General features: G+C 59.8%; 1 protein-coding gene across 1 annotated transcript; it reads left to right on the plus strand.

The window, feature by feature from the left end:
* The first annotated feature begins 10,785 nt into the window (after positions 1-10,785).
* Positions 10,786-16,459, plus strand: CIMAP1D (CIMAP1 family member D). The gene is made up of 4 exons (XM_059919189.1): positions 10,786-10,912; positions 11,819-11,926; positions 14,489-14,602; positions 15,975-16,459. The coding sequence occupies exons 1-4, from the start codon at positions 10,786-10,788 to the stop codon at positions 16,457-16,459; spliced, it is 834 nt and encodes a 277-aa protein (XP_059775172.1).
* The last annotated feature ends 1,606 nt before the right edge of the window (positions 16,460-18,065 follow it).

Below are 18,065 nucleotides of genomic sequence, written 5' to 3' on the forward strand. Positions count from 1 at the left end.
GAGAAGCCTGGGGGAGGGGACCCCCAGCAGGCATCGGCGAGGCCTGAGAACCTCATCATCCCAACGCTAGAATCCATCCACTCTTTCCTCTGGGCCCCTCAGCCTGGCCCCAGTTTCCTTCACAGCCGTTCACCACCCAGCACCCAGAGTGGATTTAGAAACACCCTCTCAGCACGTGGACACCCCACGGCTTCCCCTGGCAGAGGGAAAAATCCCAACTCCTGGCCGTGGCTGGAGCCTATGAGACTGGGCAGCCTCCGGACCAGGCAGCCTCAGGACCTTAGCCTGAGCCTCCCCTGCTCCCTCTCTGCCCAGATGCCGCCTCCTGAGTGGGAAGCTCCCCAGCCAGCTTCCCCCCGCCCCCTGACTTCCTCGCAGTCCTTAACGAGGTCAAGTGGCTGATGTCACATCCCCCTTGTACTGGGAATGGGGGGATCTCGTCCGCTGTGACCCCAGACCCCCTGTGCAGCAGGCACGCAGGAGGAAAAAGATGGAGAGTCCTGGTTGCCCCCCCACCCCCGCCTGACTTCAGGGTGTGACTTCTGCCTCAGTTTCCCTGACTTCAGTGTAAGAGAGGAGTCGCCAGGCCATGTTGTTTCTAAGCACCACCAGCCCTGCCCGTCTGTCTTCTCAACATCTTAATTGTCAGAGGTAGAAACTGGGGCCTAAGAGCAGGGGCCGGTGGGCAGGGGAGGGGAGCTGAGCGGGGGGTTGGGGTGGGTGGGGTGCCGCTGGGGGCAGGGGAGGGGAGCGGAGACTCAGGGGGCCCCAAGTGTGCGAACCCAGAGTCTAACTTCCTTGGTCCCATCCCCCTCCTACCTCGGTGCCAGGAAAGACCGCACAGGAAGGCAGCTCCAAGGTGCCGCCCCTCCCCAGGCCGGAGGTGTGGGCCCTTCTCGGGAAGCTGGGCCCTTAACCCGGGTGGGGGTCAGCAAGCCTGGTGAATGGGTCTCTTCCCAGACCCTGACCCGGCTTCCTGGCACCCTGGCAGCCAAGGCCCTTGCAGGGTGTGGACTTGCCCCTCCCCCACCATCGCTGGCCCCTCCAGCTCCAAGCCTCTGCTTGCGTGAACGAGGAGGGTTAATGACACCCGCGGCTTAAGAGGACAGCGCTAAGGGGACCACGATGACCGCGGCATCAGCAGAGGCCACCCTGAGGAAGGGACAGGCGGGCTCAACAGAGGAAGAAGATTCCGGGCAGGCGGGTGGGGAGACAGAGACAGACAGACGGAGGGGTTGGGGGAGAAGAGAGGGACGGGGCAGGTAACTGGAGGGGGTCTGGATGGACCCCAGGAGGGGTAGGGCCAGCACCAGCGGTGGGGGGGGGGGGGACTGAACTGCACTTCCCACCTGCCCCAGGGACATCTGCTCTTGTCCTAGGTGACTGAGCCCAAGGGAGCCGCCTGGGTGGGGGCTGAGGTCCTGGCTGTATCCCCCCAGCCTGGGCTTCCTGCTCTTTGTCCCCCCTTTCCAGCATCACCCCCCCGCCCCACCCGGAGGAAGTCCTCAGTGGCCTCTGTAGGAAGCCTCCTTCCCATGGAGGTCCCGGCCCCCACCCAAGCCCAACCTTCCCAGGATGGCATCGGGGCTCTGCAGGGCACTCGGGGCCAAGGAGGGTGTCCAGAGAGGCCAGCACCCCAGCCTTGGGCGATTCCCGTTCCCCCAGGACCCCTGCACCCCGGCTGGCCAGCTCCCCTCACTAACATCACTGGTCACTTGGGAGCCTCACGGATTTTCTTTGGGGTGAGCTGGAGCCCTGAGGGCAGGGCTGGGTCATTTGCGGCCCCTGTCAGGTGCCCCACCCAGCTCTGGTGCTGCAGCACCCCAGACTTTAGCCTGAGCCCCCTCCCTGGGTGGCTCCCTGCCTCGGTGGTCTCAGGGAGGCTGGGGGAGGAGACGGAGGCTGTGAAGGGTCGCCTGTTACATAGCCAGCTCTAGAGCTGGACAGGAGCTGTTGCATCAGGCCTTCGACGTCCCTGCTGGCCCCTGAAGTCCCCTGGCCGAGCTGGGCTGAGGGGGTGAGGATGGCTGACTGGTGGACGACTTGGGAGCCTCGGGGCGCCCTGCCTGTAGAGGGGGAGGGGTTGGGCTGGGGTCACCATCAGCGCCCAGAGCAGACCCCTCAGGACAGGCCCAGACTGACTTTAGCAGGTGTGGGCAGACCAGGGTGGAGCTCAGATCAGAGGTCTGCTCGCCCAACACCCACCCACCTGTCCCTCTGGCTACTTGTCAGGCAGCTGTCCACCCAACCATGTACCCATCCACCCCCAACTGAACACCCTCCCCCCTCTACACCACCCCATGCATCCACTTTGGCAGCCCTGGTGTGGGGACCAGCTGTGTCTGAGGAGGAAGGCACTGCTCTGCCTGACCAAGGAAGCAGACCCAGTGCTGTGATGGCGGTGTGGGTGTTCCCTGAGGAGCGGGAGGGCCACCCCCAGGGCAGAAGTGCTGCAGAGAATTCAAACAGTTGACAAGGAACTGCTGTGGGTCACTAGGGCCAGCGCTGGGCCAGCTGTGTGAAATTCCAACCTTGCCTAGGCCAGCTGGCTGTAGCCTAGCTGCTCCATCCCAGGGCCCGGCTGGGGAGGTGACAAGGTTGGGGCACCGGACAAACTCAGGCCTGGGCAGAGCTGCCAGCCAGGCACGGCTACTCACCACCTGAAATGTAATTTTTAATTTAAATATCAACCTAAAAACAGACGTTTGATCCACTTATTGGAAAACTTTTAAGTACGTTTGGAACAATTTGGGTTTATGAATCTCCTTTTTCATCTACAATTTTATTATTTTTTATTTTTCTGGGCTGTGCCGCGTGGCTTGCAGGATCTTAGTTCCCTGACCAGGGATCGAAACTGTGCTCCCTGCAGTGTAAGCGCAGAGTCGTAACTACTGGACGCCAGGGAATTCCCTCATCTACAGTTTTAGGAAAGCTTATATACAGATGAAATACTTCCAACGAAAATTAAGCAGAAAATATAGGTAAGAGTAAAATACACCCTGGACTTAGAGAATTTATTATGAGTGAAGAATGTAAAAATCTCAATATTTATTGCGTATTTCATGTTGAAATGATAATATTTTGGATACGCCTGGTTAAATAAAGCACCTTTTTTTTTTTAAAATTTATTGATTTTTGGCTGTGTTTGGTCTTCGTTGCTGCGCGTGGGCTTTCTCTAGTTGCCGTGAGTGGGGGCTACTCTTCGTTGCGGTGTGCAGGCTTCTCATTGACGTGGCTTCTCTTGTTGTGGAGCACGGGCTCCAGGCTCGTGGGCTTCAGTAGTTGTGGCACGTGGGCTCAGTAGTTGTGGCTCGCGGGCTCTAGAGCGCAGACTCAGTAGCTGTGGCGCACGGGCTTAGTTGCTCCGCGGCATGTGGGATCTTCCCGGACCAGGGTTCGAACCCGTGTCCCCTGCATTGGCAGGTGGATTCTTAACCACTGCGCCACCAGGGAAGCCCTAAAGCACCTTTTAAAAACTGATTTTCTGTTTACTCATGGCACCAGTTTCTCTTTCCGTTTTTTCTGTGTGGCCATTGGGACTCTCTCCAGTGGGGGGGCTTGCATTGGCTTTGTGTCTGTGAGCACAGAATGGAAATGTTGGGGTCCTCCACCGGACCCCAGGCTGAGCCCTGGGACCCCCGCTGTGCTGAGGGGTTAGGTCAGTGGTTGTCACACTGTGGAGGCTCCCCGCATTGAGGGGCTGGGGCCAGGGGGCCACTCCACCCCCCACAGCGCCCGGAGAACAATTGCGCCCCAGTGCCAGCGGTGCTGGGAACCTCAGAGGTTGGGAAACCCTGGGTGGGAGGCTGCTGGTGGACGACGTGGGAGCCTCGGGGCGCCCTGCCTGGAGAGGGAGAGGGGTTGGGCTGGGGTCACCGTCAGCGCCCAGAGCAGACCCCTCAGGAAAGTTCTCTGCCCAAGGGGCCTGTTTCAAGTGCAGGGTCTGTACCTGTGACATGAGTGGGACCAGGAGGATCCGAGCCTGGCAGCGAGGTCTGGATGATGGGGGGGGGGGGTGCAAGTTCAGAGCCCAGTCAAGGTGGGGCTGGGGGTGGTTCTGCAGGGAGGGTGGGAAACTGGGGTGGCAGGGCTGCGCCCGGGTGTCTGGGGCAGGGCTCTGTGGGTGCTGGGTAGGGAATGGGGCCAAGGTCCAACGTCCAAGGCTGAGAGTGATCCAGGTAAGCTGGGTGCCCAGCAGGGTGAGGGTCAGGGTGAGGGCTGAGATCAAGGTCCTGCTGGGGCCGGGGGTCAGGGTCCTGCCGGGGCTGAGGGTCAGGGGTCGGGGCTGAAGGTCAGGGTCCTTCCGGGGCTGAGGATCAGAGTCCTGCCGGGGCCGAAGGTTACGGGTCAGGGCTGAAGGTCAGGGTCGGGCCGGGGTTGAGGGTCAGTGTAGGGCCGGACTGGTGCACCCACTGCGCCGCCGTCCTTGATGACGAGTTCCTCGGCCAGCAGGACGCGGCGGTTCAGCTCGGCTCGGCCCCGGGAGGCGCCGCATCCTTCAGCCACTAAGGCAGGAGCGCCCGGGTCCCGGCTCTCGCCACCCGCGCGTACCGGCGTCTTCTGCGGCCGCCACGCGCTGCCGGACTACAAGTCCGGGCATGCGCCGGGCGCCGGGGTGGCGGTCCGGGGCGCGTTTCCCACAAGGCCGCGCGCAGCGCAGGGGCTCTCTAGCCCCGACTGGCCAACGAGGTGGCGTGGCCCTCGTGCCCGACTCGACGGCTGGGGAGGGGGCGTCCGTCTGCGCGTATTTTAGGGCGAATGACAGCGGCGTTGTGCCTCTTAAAGGTCCCGCCCCCAGTGCTCCTGCTGCGCTGGCGTCGCCGGGAACCTGGACGGGGAGGTACGGGGCGGAAGCCCTTGAGGCGGTTTGGGGTAGGTTCGGGGAAGCGGCGAGGCCGGGGGTCCTCCACCCCGAACCGGAAGGCGCCGGCCCCGAGGAACGCACAGAGGAGCGTGGCCGGACCTGGAGCCGCCCCTGCACCGCCGCGGCTGGGCCGTGGCGTCGGGGCTGCGGGGGCGTCTCAGCGGCTGGGGTGGGGTCGTGACGAGGGTCGTGTGTTGTGATGGAGTCCGTGCCAGGCGGCCAGAGTCCTGTTGCCCGGCCCAGGGTCACGGTGCTGGGGCCCTGAGTGTGTTCTCTAGCGCTGGAGGATGACCAGGCTCATGCTGAGGGTGGTTTTGTCTCAAGGGCCCTGATGAGGGTCACTCATTAAGACACAAATAGTTATTGAGCGCCCACCAGTTGCCGAATACTGTTCTAGGTGCCCGGGTGACAGCAGAGAGCAAAATGGGCCGACCCTGCCCCGAGGAGCTTCCATTCTTATGGAGGCGGGGCGGGGCGGGAACCAGGAGGTATAAACATTAAGTATAATAAACAGGCAGCAGTGTGCCTATAAATGTTGAACGGCTGGCACTTTAGGGCCAAAAGCCCTGCTCTGTAGCTTTTTTCATGCTGATTCCTGGGTGTAAATACTCCCACCGTGGCTGATGGGAGCTGCCAGCATGACATCAACTTGCTAAGTCAGCTCTCATGAGCTCCAGCCCATCACTGTGCTGGAGACAAATGCTATACTATATTAGTGGGTGATAAATGCTGTGGAAAAAGAAAAAAAGATGGAAGAGGGATTGGCAGTGTGGACATGGGGTAAGTTGTAGGATGAAGTTAGTTGGGCAGATGGCAGAGGTTTGAGCAAAGACTTGGGGGAAGTGAAGAGAATTAGGAAGCATCTATGTGGGAAGGAGTGTACCGGGTAGAAGGTACAGTGAGTGCAAAGGCCCTGCATCTGGGAGGCCAGAGGGGCGGCCCTGGAGGGATGGATAAAGCCAGAGAGGGGAGAAAGGACCTGGTCGTGGTCGGGTAGGACTTTGTGGGCTCCAGGAAAGGCTGCTGAGACGCTCTCCAGCCCCCTCCCCCCCCCCCAATTCGAGCCCTTCCTTCCTCTGGACCTCGTGTGCTCATCCTCATAATGGGGACTCGGCAGGCATGCAGCGGGGTACCCAGCAGAACAGGAGAGCTGCTGCCTCCCTGCTTGGCTTGGTCCCACGTGGAGAGTCGCCACCGGCTGTTTCCCGGATGGAGGCAGGAGGGAAGCTGGCAGGTTCTCTGAGTCCTGATCCCTGGAAGAACAAGTCTTCCTTGTTAGTCCCCGCCCCCGGAACAAAGGGGCAGGCGGCCACTGAGGCACGTGAGTCTGAGTCAGGCCCGAATAAGGGACAATTGCGAGGGCCCTGGGAGGTGGGAAGTGACAGATCTCAGGCCAGGAGGGCAGGGGGAAAGCTGGCACCGCATGGGGTGGTGTCCCCGCAAACACCTGGCCTGCGGCGCCCCCATGCCAGGGACAGAACAGCAGGCCATCCAGTAACCCAGCTTCCTGGGGTGCAAACTCACTTTTAGCTCCCAGATGGTTTTAGAGACGGGTGGGGGACCTCGGCTCAGCGCAGCAGTGTCAACAACCCCTCACCCCTTTCTTTTTAGGGTATTTGTGCGCCTGCTTTAGACTGGTGTTGTGCTGGACCCCAGGACAGGGCACGCACAGCCTCCGCCTCTTCCTCTGCGTGTGTGTGTCAGGAAGGAGCAGGGCAGAATCGGACAGTAAAGAACTAAGGAAAGCAACTGGGCCCCTCTTCTCAGTCGAGGTCAACTTCCTTCAGGAGATTCAGGTCAAAGCCATTCTTGACACCTCCCTTTCTCTTAATACTGACCACTCGCCTCCTCTGCTTCAAACCCTCCAGGGCTCCCACCTCCCTCGGGGTAAAAGCCAAGGTGTCTCTGAACCCACAGGGCCCATAGATAACCAACAACCCACCCTGTACAGCTGGCTGACCAGGTGCATGTCCCACGGAGTCCCAAGCCCACAGTCCCAAGACTGAACTCATGATCTTCTAAAGGCTGCCCCTCCCGCCTCTGCTACCTCCCCGTTACCTGCAGCTCCATTCTTTGAGGTGAGCAGACCAAATCCTGGAGGCTCGTAGCTCCCTCCCTGCCTACATCAAATCTGCCTGCAAACCCTGTTGGTTCTAGTTTTAAAGTAGACCCAGGGCTTCCCTGGTGGCACAGTGGTTAAGAATCTGCCTGCCAATTCAGGGGACACGGGTTCGAGCCCTGGTCCGGAAAGATCCCACATGCTGTGGAGCAATTAAGCCCGTGCACCACAACTATTGGAGCCCTCGCGCCTAGAACCTGTGCTCTGCAACAAGAGAAGCCACCGCAATGAGAAGCCCGCGCACCGCAACAAAGAGCAGCCTCCACTCGCTGCAACCAGAGAAAGCCCTGGTGCAGCAACGAGGACCCAAGGCGGCCGCAAAAAAAAAAAAAAAAAAAAAAAAGTAGACCCAGAACTCACCTGCTTCTCGCTCCCTCCTGCTCCATCCCAGCTAAGCTGGCCCCACAGTTCCTCGGCCCGAAATTCCCCACTATCCTCCCTGACACCCCACATCCCTCCCCCGCATCTCCCCCACCCCACCCCTCCCAGATCCCCGCTGTCCCGTCCGCCCCGGCTCCCAGTGCCGCCCACGGCCTGTTCTCCCCGAAGCCGCCAGAGGGCGCCTGTGAGCAGCGAGCCCGCGTCCCTGCTCTGCCCGCCGCCCTGGGGGGGTCCCGCGTCCCTCTGGGTGAGAGCTGAGCCCTCTGCGACCCCGGGTCCTGCACCACCCGACCCACCCCGTCCCCTCCTGTCCTCACCTCCTCTCTCTCCCCCTCGCTCATTCCGCTCCAACCGCCACGGGCCTCCCCGCCGTCCCTCCCACACGCCGGGCGCAATGCTGTCCCAGGGCCTTTGTTCCGGCGGTGCCCCTCTCAGGTGCGCCCTCTCCCCAGGTCTCCCCCGCTCTCTCCTCACCTCCCTCTGGTCTCTCCTCCAGTGACACCTGCTCAGTGAGGCTTCCCCAACTGCACTCCCCACACCTCCGGCCCCTCCTTGCTACTTGCCTTTAACACCTGCAGACTTACTTGCCTGCCTCTCTCCATAAAAAGGGGAGGAAAGGAGTTTATGGGTTTTGTTCACCCGTTTCCCCAGTACCTGAAAGTGCCTGATGCACAGCTGAATCCTGGTTGAAGTAGTAACTGTGATAAGGGCTGAAATTTGTGGAGCACCGGCTGTATCCAGGCGTTGGCTCGGCTCTGCAGTCTCGCCCAGACACTGCCCGCACCTCGGCCTCGTGGCTGGGCCTGTGCCCTGCTCTCACGCCCAGCTAGGCTTCCTTTTACTAGTTCTTTGATTTGCCCTCTGCTGCCCCTGTGTCAGTTCGGATTAAAACACGGCTGTTTGCATCTGCTTTGAGCTAATTGGCATCTCAGCTCACCTGGTGGAGTGAAGATTTCTGGGCTGGAGTTGCAGAGACAAGTGAGCCAGTAGTGGGGGGGCCGGCAGGCTGGGGGGTGCCGAGTTCAGGCGGGGAGGGGGCTGGGCCTGGAGGTCCCCAGAGCACCCTTCCCAGCTCAGGCTGCTGGTCTAGTCTGTCCCTCCCACCCCGCACTCCGTATTAGCCCTTGGTTCTTTCCTAGGGCACAGAGGGGAAATGGAATCTGAATGTAGGGTCTCATCTCTGGGGCTGTAACACAGAGAGGAAACAGTGGGGGCCGAATCCTGACTGGAACCAGTGTCTCTAGCTGTCTTCACTCCAGGGCTGGCTGATGGAGCCTGGGCTGGGGGCCCCAGGCATGGGGAGGGCTGGGGTCCTTCCTCTGCCTGCCCTGGGCCCCGGAGGCTGACCTCAGTGGGGTGTCTCTGGGCTCCTGCAAGTCTGGCCGGTGTGGGTCAGTGGGAGGCGCTAACAGGCAGAAGGAGAGGGAGGTGGGGTATTTATCCCCCATATCCCTCCTCAGTGCCCACTTCTGTCCATGGCTCTGGAGTTTGTGCGCTTCTGGAAAGAAGCACGTAGCTTGTCCAGTGTTGGGGCCCACAGGTGAATGAGGATGGAGCTGGCTGTGGGCTGATCTGCAGAACGTGCATCCCAGGGGGAGGGTGGGCAGGTAAAGGCCCCGAGGTTCCCACCCAAGGAGCAGAAAGCCGGCTGATGTGGCCGCAGGGGTGTGGACCAGGGCTGAGGAGTAGGAGTCCGGGGCAGATGGAAGTGGGGGTGAGACCATGCGGGGCCTTGTGTGACAGGGAGGGCTTGGATTTTGTCCTTAGGGCGACGGGAATCCAGAGGATTTCAGCACTCCCAGAAAGCTGAGTGAGAATTAGAACCCGGGAGAAGCCCTTGACCCTAAGCTTTGCTCTAAAACCTGAGTCAAGAGTCCTGTGCCTGTCACTGTCCCTCCCCGAGCCTCATCTCCCCACCTGTGACCACAGAGGGGTCAGCATAAGTACCTCTTACGAGATGCTGGGTTAATTAAACACGATGATGCCGGCGCAGAAAGCGCCTCAGCTCCTGCTCAGCAAAAGGTCTTTTTCTGGCTTCACACAGACCGCGTTACCCCTTGAGCCTGCGGGTCTGCACTGCTGCCGGTCCTCTGTTCCCAGTGTTGTGACTGGTTCACCTCACTGGTTTCTTGATCAGTCCAGCTGGAGCCTTATCAAATTTGTTGATGATTTTAAAGAGCCAGCTTTTTTGGTGGTGGTGGGGGGGCTTTGTTAATTCTTTCTACAGTTTTCTAGGTCACTGATTTTAAGATCTTCTTTTCTAATATAAGTTTTATGACCTTTGACACAGACTATGACTTTTTGATGAAAAAGTTGAAAAATTACAGAATGCATGAAAAGTACATTGTGGAATGAATTGTATGGTATGTGAATTGTAACTCAATACAACTGGTAACACATTGCAGTGCAAAAGGGGCTGACAACACAACAACAAAGCAGGATGCCAGGAAGAGACAGGAATGTGAATTCTGTTCAGCCAGGTTTCTTCGAGCCCCACCTTGGAGACTGACACCGTGGTAGCCTTCGGTGCAGTCAAGGAAATAAACCCTGCATTGGGATGGAGTAAATCCCTGTTGGCTTCCGGAAGGCAGGGGCCTGTCCTGGAGGACCACTGCCGCCTCCTTGCCGTCCTAGCTCCTGCCCGGGGCCTTGGCACAGCCCTTCCCTATCCTGAAATGATGTTCCCTCACCTTCTCACTGCAGTGACCTCTCATCCTGCCCCTGCACCGCTGTCCCCGACTCCCTGCTCTGCTGTATGTTTGCAGAACATTTAACCTTCTAACATATGGTGTGCTCATTTATACATTTATTGCTTATTTCCTCTCTCCCCTCCCGAAAACATCAACTCCTCGTCTGCCTGTTCCCATCATGTCCCACCAACCCAAACAGAAACTAGTACATAGTAGGTGCCCAATAAGTCCTTCCTGGATGAAGGAAGGAGGGGAGGAAGCAGCTCCCAGAGTGGCGACCTTGGACCGTGCCTCAGTTTCCCTAGCTGTAGAAATGGGGCCAGGCCGCCCATGACCTCACCTGTCCCTCCTGCCACCAGGCTGTGGGTGTCCTGTTTGCAGCTCCGGCTCCCCAGGGCCTGCTCTGGCCTGGGCTGCCCAGCTCAGCTGGCTCCCGGGGGACCGGCTCTGCTGACACCGGATTCTTTCCTGGACCATCCAGCTGCCTGGCCGACACTCGATCCTGGCCCCACTTCCAGGCCAGTGACCGCTGGCCAGCCTGCTCGGGCCAGGGCCCCAGACTCCCTGCCGACAGACAAGGGGCCGTCTGTGCCGTCTGGAGGGTGTGGTTGCCCGGGGCTCTGCGAACCCCGCAGAAGCCGCCAGGATCGGGGAAGGTGCCGGCACCTGTAGCCCAGAGCTGCGTGGCCAAGGAGCTGACACCAGGATCCCCGGACCGGCCCCTGTCCACCATGGGGACCCTCCCCTGTGATCCTGCTCCACGGCTGACTCCGGTGGCCCTGGGCCGGCGGGCCACCGAGTGCCAGATCCCGGAGACTGGTCTGAGGAGGTCCTGTGGGGTAGTCCCCTTGGAGAAAGGTAGGTGGGCGAGGGGGCCGTGGTGGTGGGACCCTTCCCTGCTCCAATGCCCCCGCCCCGCTGGGGTGTCTGGAATGTGTGGGAGCCTGGCTGGAGGAGGGAGTCTCTAAGCCCCTGCGCTTCCCCAAACCTCAGTTTTCCTTCCCGCAGTATGGGTATGAACGTGGCGTTCCTGTGGGCTCGTGAGTTGAGTGTCTTAAAGGCCAGGCACCTTTCCCGGCGCTGAGGGTACAGTGGTCAAGAGAGCAGCAGAGGTCCCGTGGGGGGACGGACACGAGGAGAAACAAGCAAGAAGCCTTTGCAGTGTATTCACTGGCGATAACTGTCTCAGAGAGAGCAGCAGAACCTGGGAGCCTGTGCAGCGGTCCGTGGGGGAGCTGAGCCTCCCTGACTCTGACACTGACCCTGGAATCTCGGCTCCGCCTTGGCCCTGCCACAGTTTCTCCATCTGTAGCAAAGCCGCTGGAGTCAGATTCCGTGGCCTATGTAGCACTGACATTCTTGCAGAGGCCACCAAACGTTGCAACTGTGACAGTGTATCTCTGTGTCCAGGGGTCAGTTTCCCACCTGTGACAGTGTATCTCTGCGTCTGGGCCTCAGTTTCCCACCTGCGACAGTGTATCTCTGCGTCTGGGCCTCAGTTTCCCCACCTGTGATTGTGTATCTCTGAGTCTGGGCCTCAGTGGTGCCAGGGTGCCCCAGCCCTGCAGCCCCTCCCTCCTGTAACTCCTGTGACTCACAAAGCCCCTGCCACTCCCCCCACCACCCCCGGCAGCTCCTACTCCCGCACCCCTGCCGTGGAGACTGGCTGGGAGGCCAGGTGGAGGCTCAGGGGCTGGTCCCCTGTCTCCCCTCATCTCTCAGGGTGCATGGCCCCAGGCCGTGACCCTCAGGCTTTGGTCGCAGGCTCCGGGCCAGGCTTGTACGCCCTGCCGTCCACCGTCGGCTACATCAACCACGACTGCACCAGGGTGGCTGGTCCCGCCTACTCGCTCTTCCGGAGGCCCAGCGAGGGTAAGGCCGGTGTGGGAGAGGTGGGCCTCCAATCTCCCACCCAGAGTATTTCCTCACCCCCTTAGATCCAAGCTCTCATTCAGTCAGGCAGGAAGCCGGGACAGTGTGCAAAGTAACCCCCGCTGTGTGACCTCAGGGAAGCTGCTGTGCCTCTCTGGTCCCTTGTTTCCTTATGGAAGGGGAGTAATGTGTGGTTTTGCAGGGCATTTGCAAATTCCTTGCTGCTTGACTTGGGCAAGCTGTGTCTGTTTCCCCGTCTGTAAACAATGACGGTACAGTCCTTACCGAGTTGCGGTCAGGATTAAATACACCTTGGATGTCTGGAGATGTTCATTAAGTGAGGATTGGATGCCTTCAAAGTGGCTACAGCAGTGCCTGGTCTCCAGTCAGAGCTCCACAAAGAAGGGCTGTGGGTGTGAGTGCCGCCTCAGGTCCTTGGTCAGCGGGATGGGGGCTCCTGGGCCGTGATGTCCCACGGGGCGCGGGGAGGGTGGAAGGAGAATCCTTCGTGTTTGGACAGGAAATGTTGGCGAGACAGCAGGCTGTGGGGCTGGCCTGGTCCATGGGCGACCCCGTCTCTGTGATGTCCACTTTCCTCCTGGCCAGAAGGGGTGCAACAGGGTGTGAGTGAGCATTGGATGCAGTGATGGGGCGGACACGGGGCCCCAGCCACAGCCAGCGGCCCATTGTGTGGATGGTGTCACTGCTGTGTACCCGCAAGCCTGTGCCTTCATGGCGTTGCCCACACGCTCCTTCACCCACTTTCTAGAGCGCTCGGGGTCCCGAGTGGGCTGGGCTGGGGGCTGGAAGGGTCCTTGCTCTGTGGGGACTTTGCTTCGTGTGGACAGAGGCTTGTTGGGAGGTGCGGCGCCAGCAGCCTCTTCTCAGACTTCAGAATCAGCAACGATCCCAAACCAAAGTGAGAGAAAACTCAGGAAGCTGCGAGTGGCCCCAGAAGGCAAACGAGGGAATCAGCACCACATCTGCCACTAGGAAGGATCAAGAACCGAGCCTATGGCCCAGAGCAACCAGGGTTGCCAGGTTCTAATCCCAGTCACAGGACCCATCCTGGGACAGAGGGACAAATAGACTGGGGAGTCAGGGGTAATGGTGGTTACTGTAGACTTTGCTGAGTGCCCAGGGAAGACTTCTTGGAGGTGGAGGCATGGGATCTGGGCTTTGTAGGATGAGTAGGAGTTTGGTGGAATCCCCTGGAGAAGAAGGGGACTCCAGGCAGAGTTTGCAGCATAGGCAAAGGCGGCGAGGTGGGAAATGCCATGAGTTGGACTGTGCTCATTTGTCATGAGCATGCTTCATGTGTGTGTACCGTGTCATGTGTGCACACATACGCATAGTACTTAAACCAGTTGATCCTTGTCAGACCTACTACACTTAGATGCATGTCATTTATCCTGGAGTGGGCTTATAGACAGTAACAATGGCAATCATAGTAACTGGCCCCAATTTTTTTTTTTTTTTGAACGCGTTGGGTCTTCGTTGCTGTGCGCGGGCTTTCTCTAGTTGCAGCGAGCGGGGGCTACTCTTCATTGCGGTGCGCGGGCTTCTCACTGCAGTGGCTCCTCTTGTTGCAGAGCACGTGCTCTAGGTGCACAGGCTTCAGTAGTTGTGGCACGAGGGCTCAGTAGTTGTGGCTCGCAGGCTCTAGAGCGCAGGCTGAGTAGTTATGGCACATGGGCTTAGTTGCTCTGTGGCATGTGGAATCTTCCCAGACCAGGGACTGAATCCATGTCCCCTGCATTGGCAGGTGGATTCTTAACCACTGCACCACCAGGGAAGTCCCAATTGTTTTTTTTTAAATCGGTGCATGTTTTCCACTTTCTTTTTAAAAAAATCTATTTATTTATTTATTTATTTATTACTTATTTGTCTGTGCCGGGTCTTAGTTGCAGCACTTGGGATCTCTGTTGCGGCATGCGGGATCCTTTAGTTGCGGCGTGCGGGATCTAGTTCCCTGACCAAGGGTGGAACCTGGGCCCCCTGCATTGGGAGCGTGGAGTCTTAGCCACTGGACCACCACGGAAGTCCCGTGCCAATTATTAAGTGCCAGGCACTGGACCACCCCCTTCCGTGGATCATCTCAACGTCCATCTTCACATTCTGCTAGTGCGAAGAGGAGGCTGACCTGGGCGGAGGGCTTCCCTAGGACCTGGCTCTCAGAGCCCGACACAAGCCCCTCCCTCAGGCTGGCCACCTGCAGGCAAGCCCAGGCTCTGGAAGGGCTCTCCTCGGACCCTTACTCGGGCTTGGTTCTCTCACTCTACACAGAATTCTAATGGTCCAGGAGCTGGTCCCCTAGCCCCTGGCAGAGGACAGGTCAGGGGTGGGGCACAGCAAACGGGACAGCTTTGATTGCAGGGACACAGACGGTCAAGACCCAGGGCCCCCAGGTCAGGGTAACCATACGTCGGTGGGCTGAGTCCCTGCCCTCCAGGATGGGGCCAGGGGCCTCGGGGGGTGGGAGTGCCTCAGGGTTCAGCAGGGCACCGAGTAGGCGGGGGGGCCATTGGCGGCGCCCTTAGGACCCTGGGCTCCTCTCCCCAGCATCTCCACAGGAGACCAGCCCCGGGCCGGTCTACTTCCTGGACCCGAAAGTCACCCGCTTTGGCCGCAGCTGCACCCCTGCCTACTCCATGCAGGGCCGGGGCAAGTCTCGGGGTGAGTATCTGACCTGTGCTGCCCTACCAGGACCCTGCCCCTTCAGGGTCTCAGCGAATCTCATGCCTCCGTACTCATCTCCCCTCCCACCCCCGAGTTCTTAGACCTTCAGTGTCTTTGGAATGACAAAATCCAGTGGACTCAGAAGAGGGGTCAGGGGCCCTGAGAGAACCTGAATGGGTGAAGTGGCCCAGGGTGATGTGATCCTGGGCACATGTGGTGCCACAAGGGCAGCTGGAGCTCATCCTCGGCATCAGGAGACAATAGGGTGCAGTGGAGACTGTGGCAAATGCAGCCATTCCCTTAGCGGCCTCCAGACAGCTCCCTCTCACCTAGAGCGCATCTCCCATCCAACCACCCTTTCATCTTTGACCTACCACACAGCTACTTGTCAATCCATCCATTCATACATTTGCCCATCTATCTACTCACCAACCTACCCACCCATCCACCTATTCATCATCTAATCCACCCACCCATCCACGCACCCACCCACCCACCCCTCCACGCACCCATCCATCCACCCATCCACGATCCACTCATCCATCCACCCACCCACCCACCCATCCACCCACGATCCACTCATCCATCTACACACCCACCCATCCACCCACCCACCCATCCACACACCCACCCATCCACCCATCCATCCATCCACGATCCACTCATCCATCCACCCACCCACACACCCACCCATCCACCCATCCACCCATCCACGATCCACTCATCCACCCACCCACCCATCCACCCATCCATGCATGATCCACTCATCCATCTACCCACCCACCCACCCACCCATCCACCCACACACCCATCCATCCACAATCTGTCAATCCATCTACAACTCCCTGAATCCATCATCTACTCATTCACTCCTCATCCACCCACTCGGCTACCCATCCTTCTACTCACCCATCCACTCCAACATGTACTAAGCCAATTGCTGAGAGCTGAAGTAGATTTAACATGTCCTTGCTTTTTGTGAGACCCCAGCCTGGTGTGGTTAGATCCAGGTGGGGACCATCTCACCTCAGTGTGGCCATGTCTGGAGAGGCGGAGAGACCCACCCCAGGGGGATCTCAGGAAGGGCTGTGAGGGCTCTGCTTAGGAGGGTGTGGGGAAGGCAGCAGGGAGAAGGGGCCTTTGGCACTGTCTTGAAGGAGGAAAAGCAGCTCCTGGGAGGTGGGAATGGGGAATGGGAGGCATTCCTGGCAGAGGGCTGAGCTTGGGCAAAGGCCAGAGGCTTGAAAGAGAACAGAGGGAGGTTGGGCTCTGTGAGCTCCACTACGCATGTGGCGGTGGGGAGCCACGCCAGGTCCTTGAGGAGGTGAGGACCCTGTCCATTGCCAACCTTCCTGCCCCATTCTTACAGATCTGGAGGTGACGCCCGGCCCTGGGGCCTACAGCCCAGAGAAGGTGGCCCCCATGCGCCAGCGGACCCCCCCCGCTTTCACCCTGGGCTCCCGCTTCCGCCTGCGGCCCCTGGACACCTCAGCCCCTGCCCCCAACACCTACACCCTGCCTTCCCTCTGGGGCTCCCAGATCTTCACTAAGCCCAGCAGCCCAAGCTACACGGCGGCAGGCCGCACGCCCCCCGCCCGACCCCCGCAGGACCCCACTGAGATACCGGGTCCAGGCCAGTATGATAGCCCGGACCCCAACGCCTACCGTCAGCGCCGGCCGGCCTTCACCATGCTGGGGCGGCCCCGAGCCCCACGCCCCCCGGATGAGACGCCTGGCCCCGGCACCCACAGCCCCGAGCAGGTCACCATGACCAAGGCCAGGGCCCCGGCATTCACCATGGGCATCCGCCACTCCAAACGGGCCACCACCATGGCCGCGGACACTGCACCCTGATGCCCTCGGGGGACAGGACGCCTGGCCTGGGCTGAGCCTCAGTTTCCCATGCTGTGAAGTGGGGTGTGGGCAGGTGGTGGGTGTGCCTAGGAGAAGCCAGGGTGGGGGGAAGGTGCCTCCTTTCTTCCTGTTCTCTGAACTGTCTGAGGTCCTTCTAGGCCACCTGCTTTCTCCAGTCCCGGGGGCTGTGACCCCGTGGTCCCGACAGGGAGAGCCTCCTTCCAGCGTCCCAGTTTCTTCTCTCCGGGTCACATCAGGCCAGGCCAGGCCAGGCCAGGTGGAAAAAGGGACACTCTGGTCCTCTCGAGCTGCTGGCTGGAGGCACGGCTTCCTGTGTCCTAGAACTCAGCGTCTGCCCGCTAGGGCCTGGGTCCCCAGCACAGCTTGGGTTTCTGCCAAACTTGGGCTCATTCCTGCTACTCATGGAAGCACTGAATCAAGCCCCGAATCAGGCTGGAAACAGCCTTGCTGCCCCGCCCCGCCCTCTAGCTGCTTGCCAATAAATCCCCGTGGCACCAGGAGCTGTCCGCAACACACACGCGTTGTCTGTTCATGTCACAGGAGGGAAACCCAAACACTGCTCTCGAGATCCAGACCCCCAACTCTGCAGCCCCTGGGGATCTGGATGGGACCAGAGACGGGATCCAGGGGTAGAGGAAGCGAGAGGTGGGGCCTGGGCTTTGAGTGGGGGGGGAGCTAGCCAGGTAGGCTTCTTGGAAGAAGGGACACTGAAGCTGGGCTTTGAAGGATGCATAGGAATTTGATGGAGTCTAACATTTGCCATCAGTAGGTTCCTACCGTGTTCCAGATATTGATAAGATCATCTCACAGTGACTCAGGAGGCAGGTCATGTTCACCAAGGGGAAACAGGGCTTCAGGGAGATTGGACACTTGTCTGAGGGCACTGAGAGTGTGTGTCCTTCTGATGCCAGGATGTAAATCCTGCCCTTTGGGCTCTGTTCCTGCCGCTCTCTCCCAGGGACGGGAAGGAAACACGTGGATGGAGTCCTATAACCGAGCCCTCCATGGGATGACACGTTATAAACCCCAGCCCAGAAAGACCCTAACCCAGGAGCTTGGGAGGGACAGACTGCACCTTGACTCCCTGGAGAAGACCCGTAGCGGGGGTGGGGCGGGGCATAGTAGGCAGGACCCAGAGGGTTCCTGGGGTGGGGGTCAGCTCTCTCCTGCTCTGTCCCTCTCCCCCCAGCCTGGGGTGCCAAACTTGAACACACACCCTTCACCCAACTAGGTGGACACATACCAGGACCCCCTAAACACACACCTGGGTGGGAACCCAGACTCCCTCCTCTGTCTCCCTCTCCCCGTCCCCCACACCTGGACACACACACAGTCACATCCGCACACAATATACACACAACCCAACCCTGACACAGCCCACAAGTTTGTAGTCCACAACAGAGACACAGAGCGCACAGAGTCCAGGTGGCGGCTCCAGACCCCGCCAAACGTCCCCCCCCCACCCCCGACCCATGGCCACGCTCTCCGCGCCCTCTCCTCGCGGACCGCAGCCTTACAATGGCTCCCTAGGCGAGAGGCTCGGGCCTCGGGCATCACAGCCCCCGGCCCAGCCCGCCGGCCAATC

The sequence above is a fragment of the Balaenoptera ricei genome, chromosome 3, assembly GCF_028023285.1.
Source record: "Balaenoptera ricei isolate mBalRic1 chromosome 3, mBalRic1.hap2, whole genome shotgun sequence".
Lineage (NCBI taxonomy): Eukaryota > Metazoa > Chordata > Mammalia > Artiodactyla > Balaenopteridae > Balaenoptera > Balaenoptera ricei.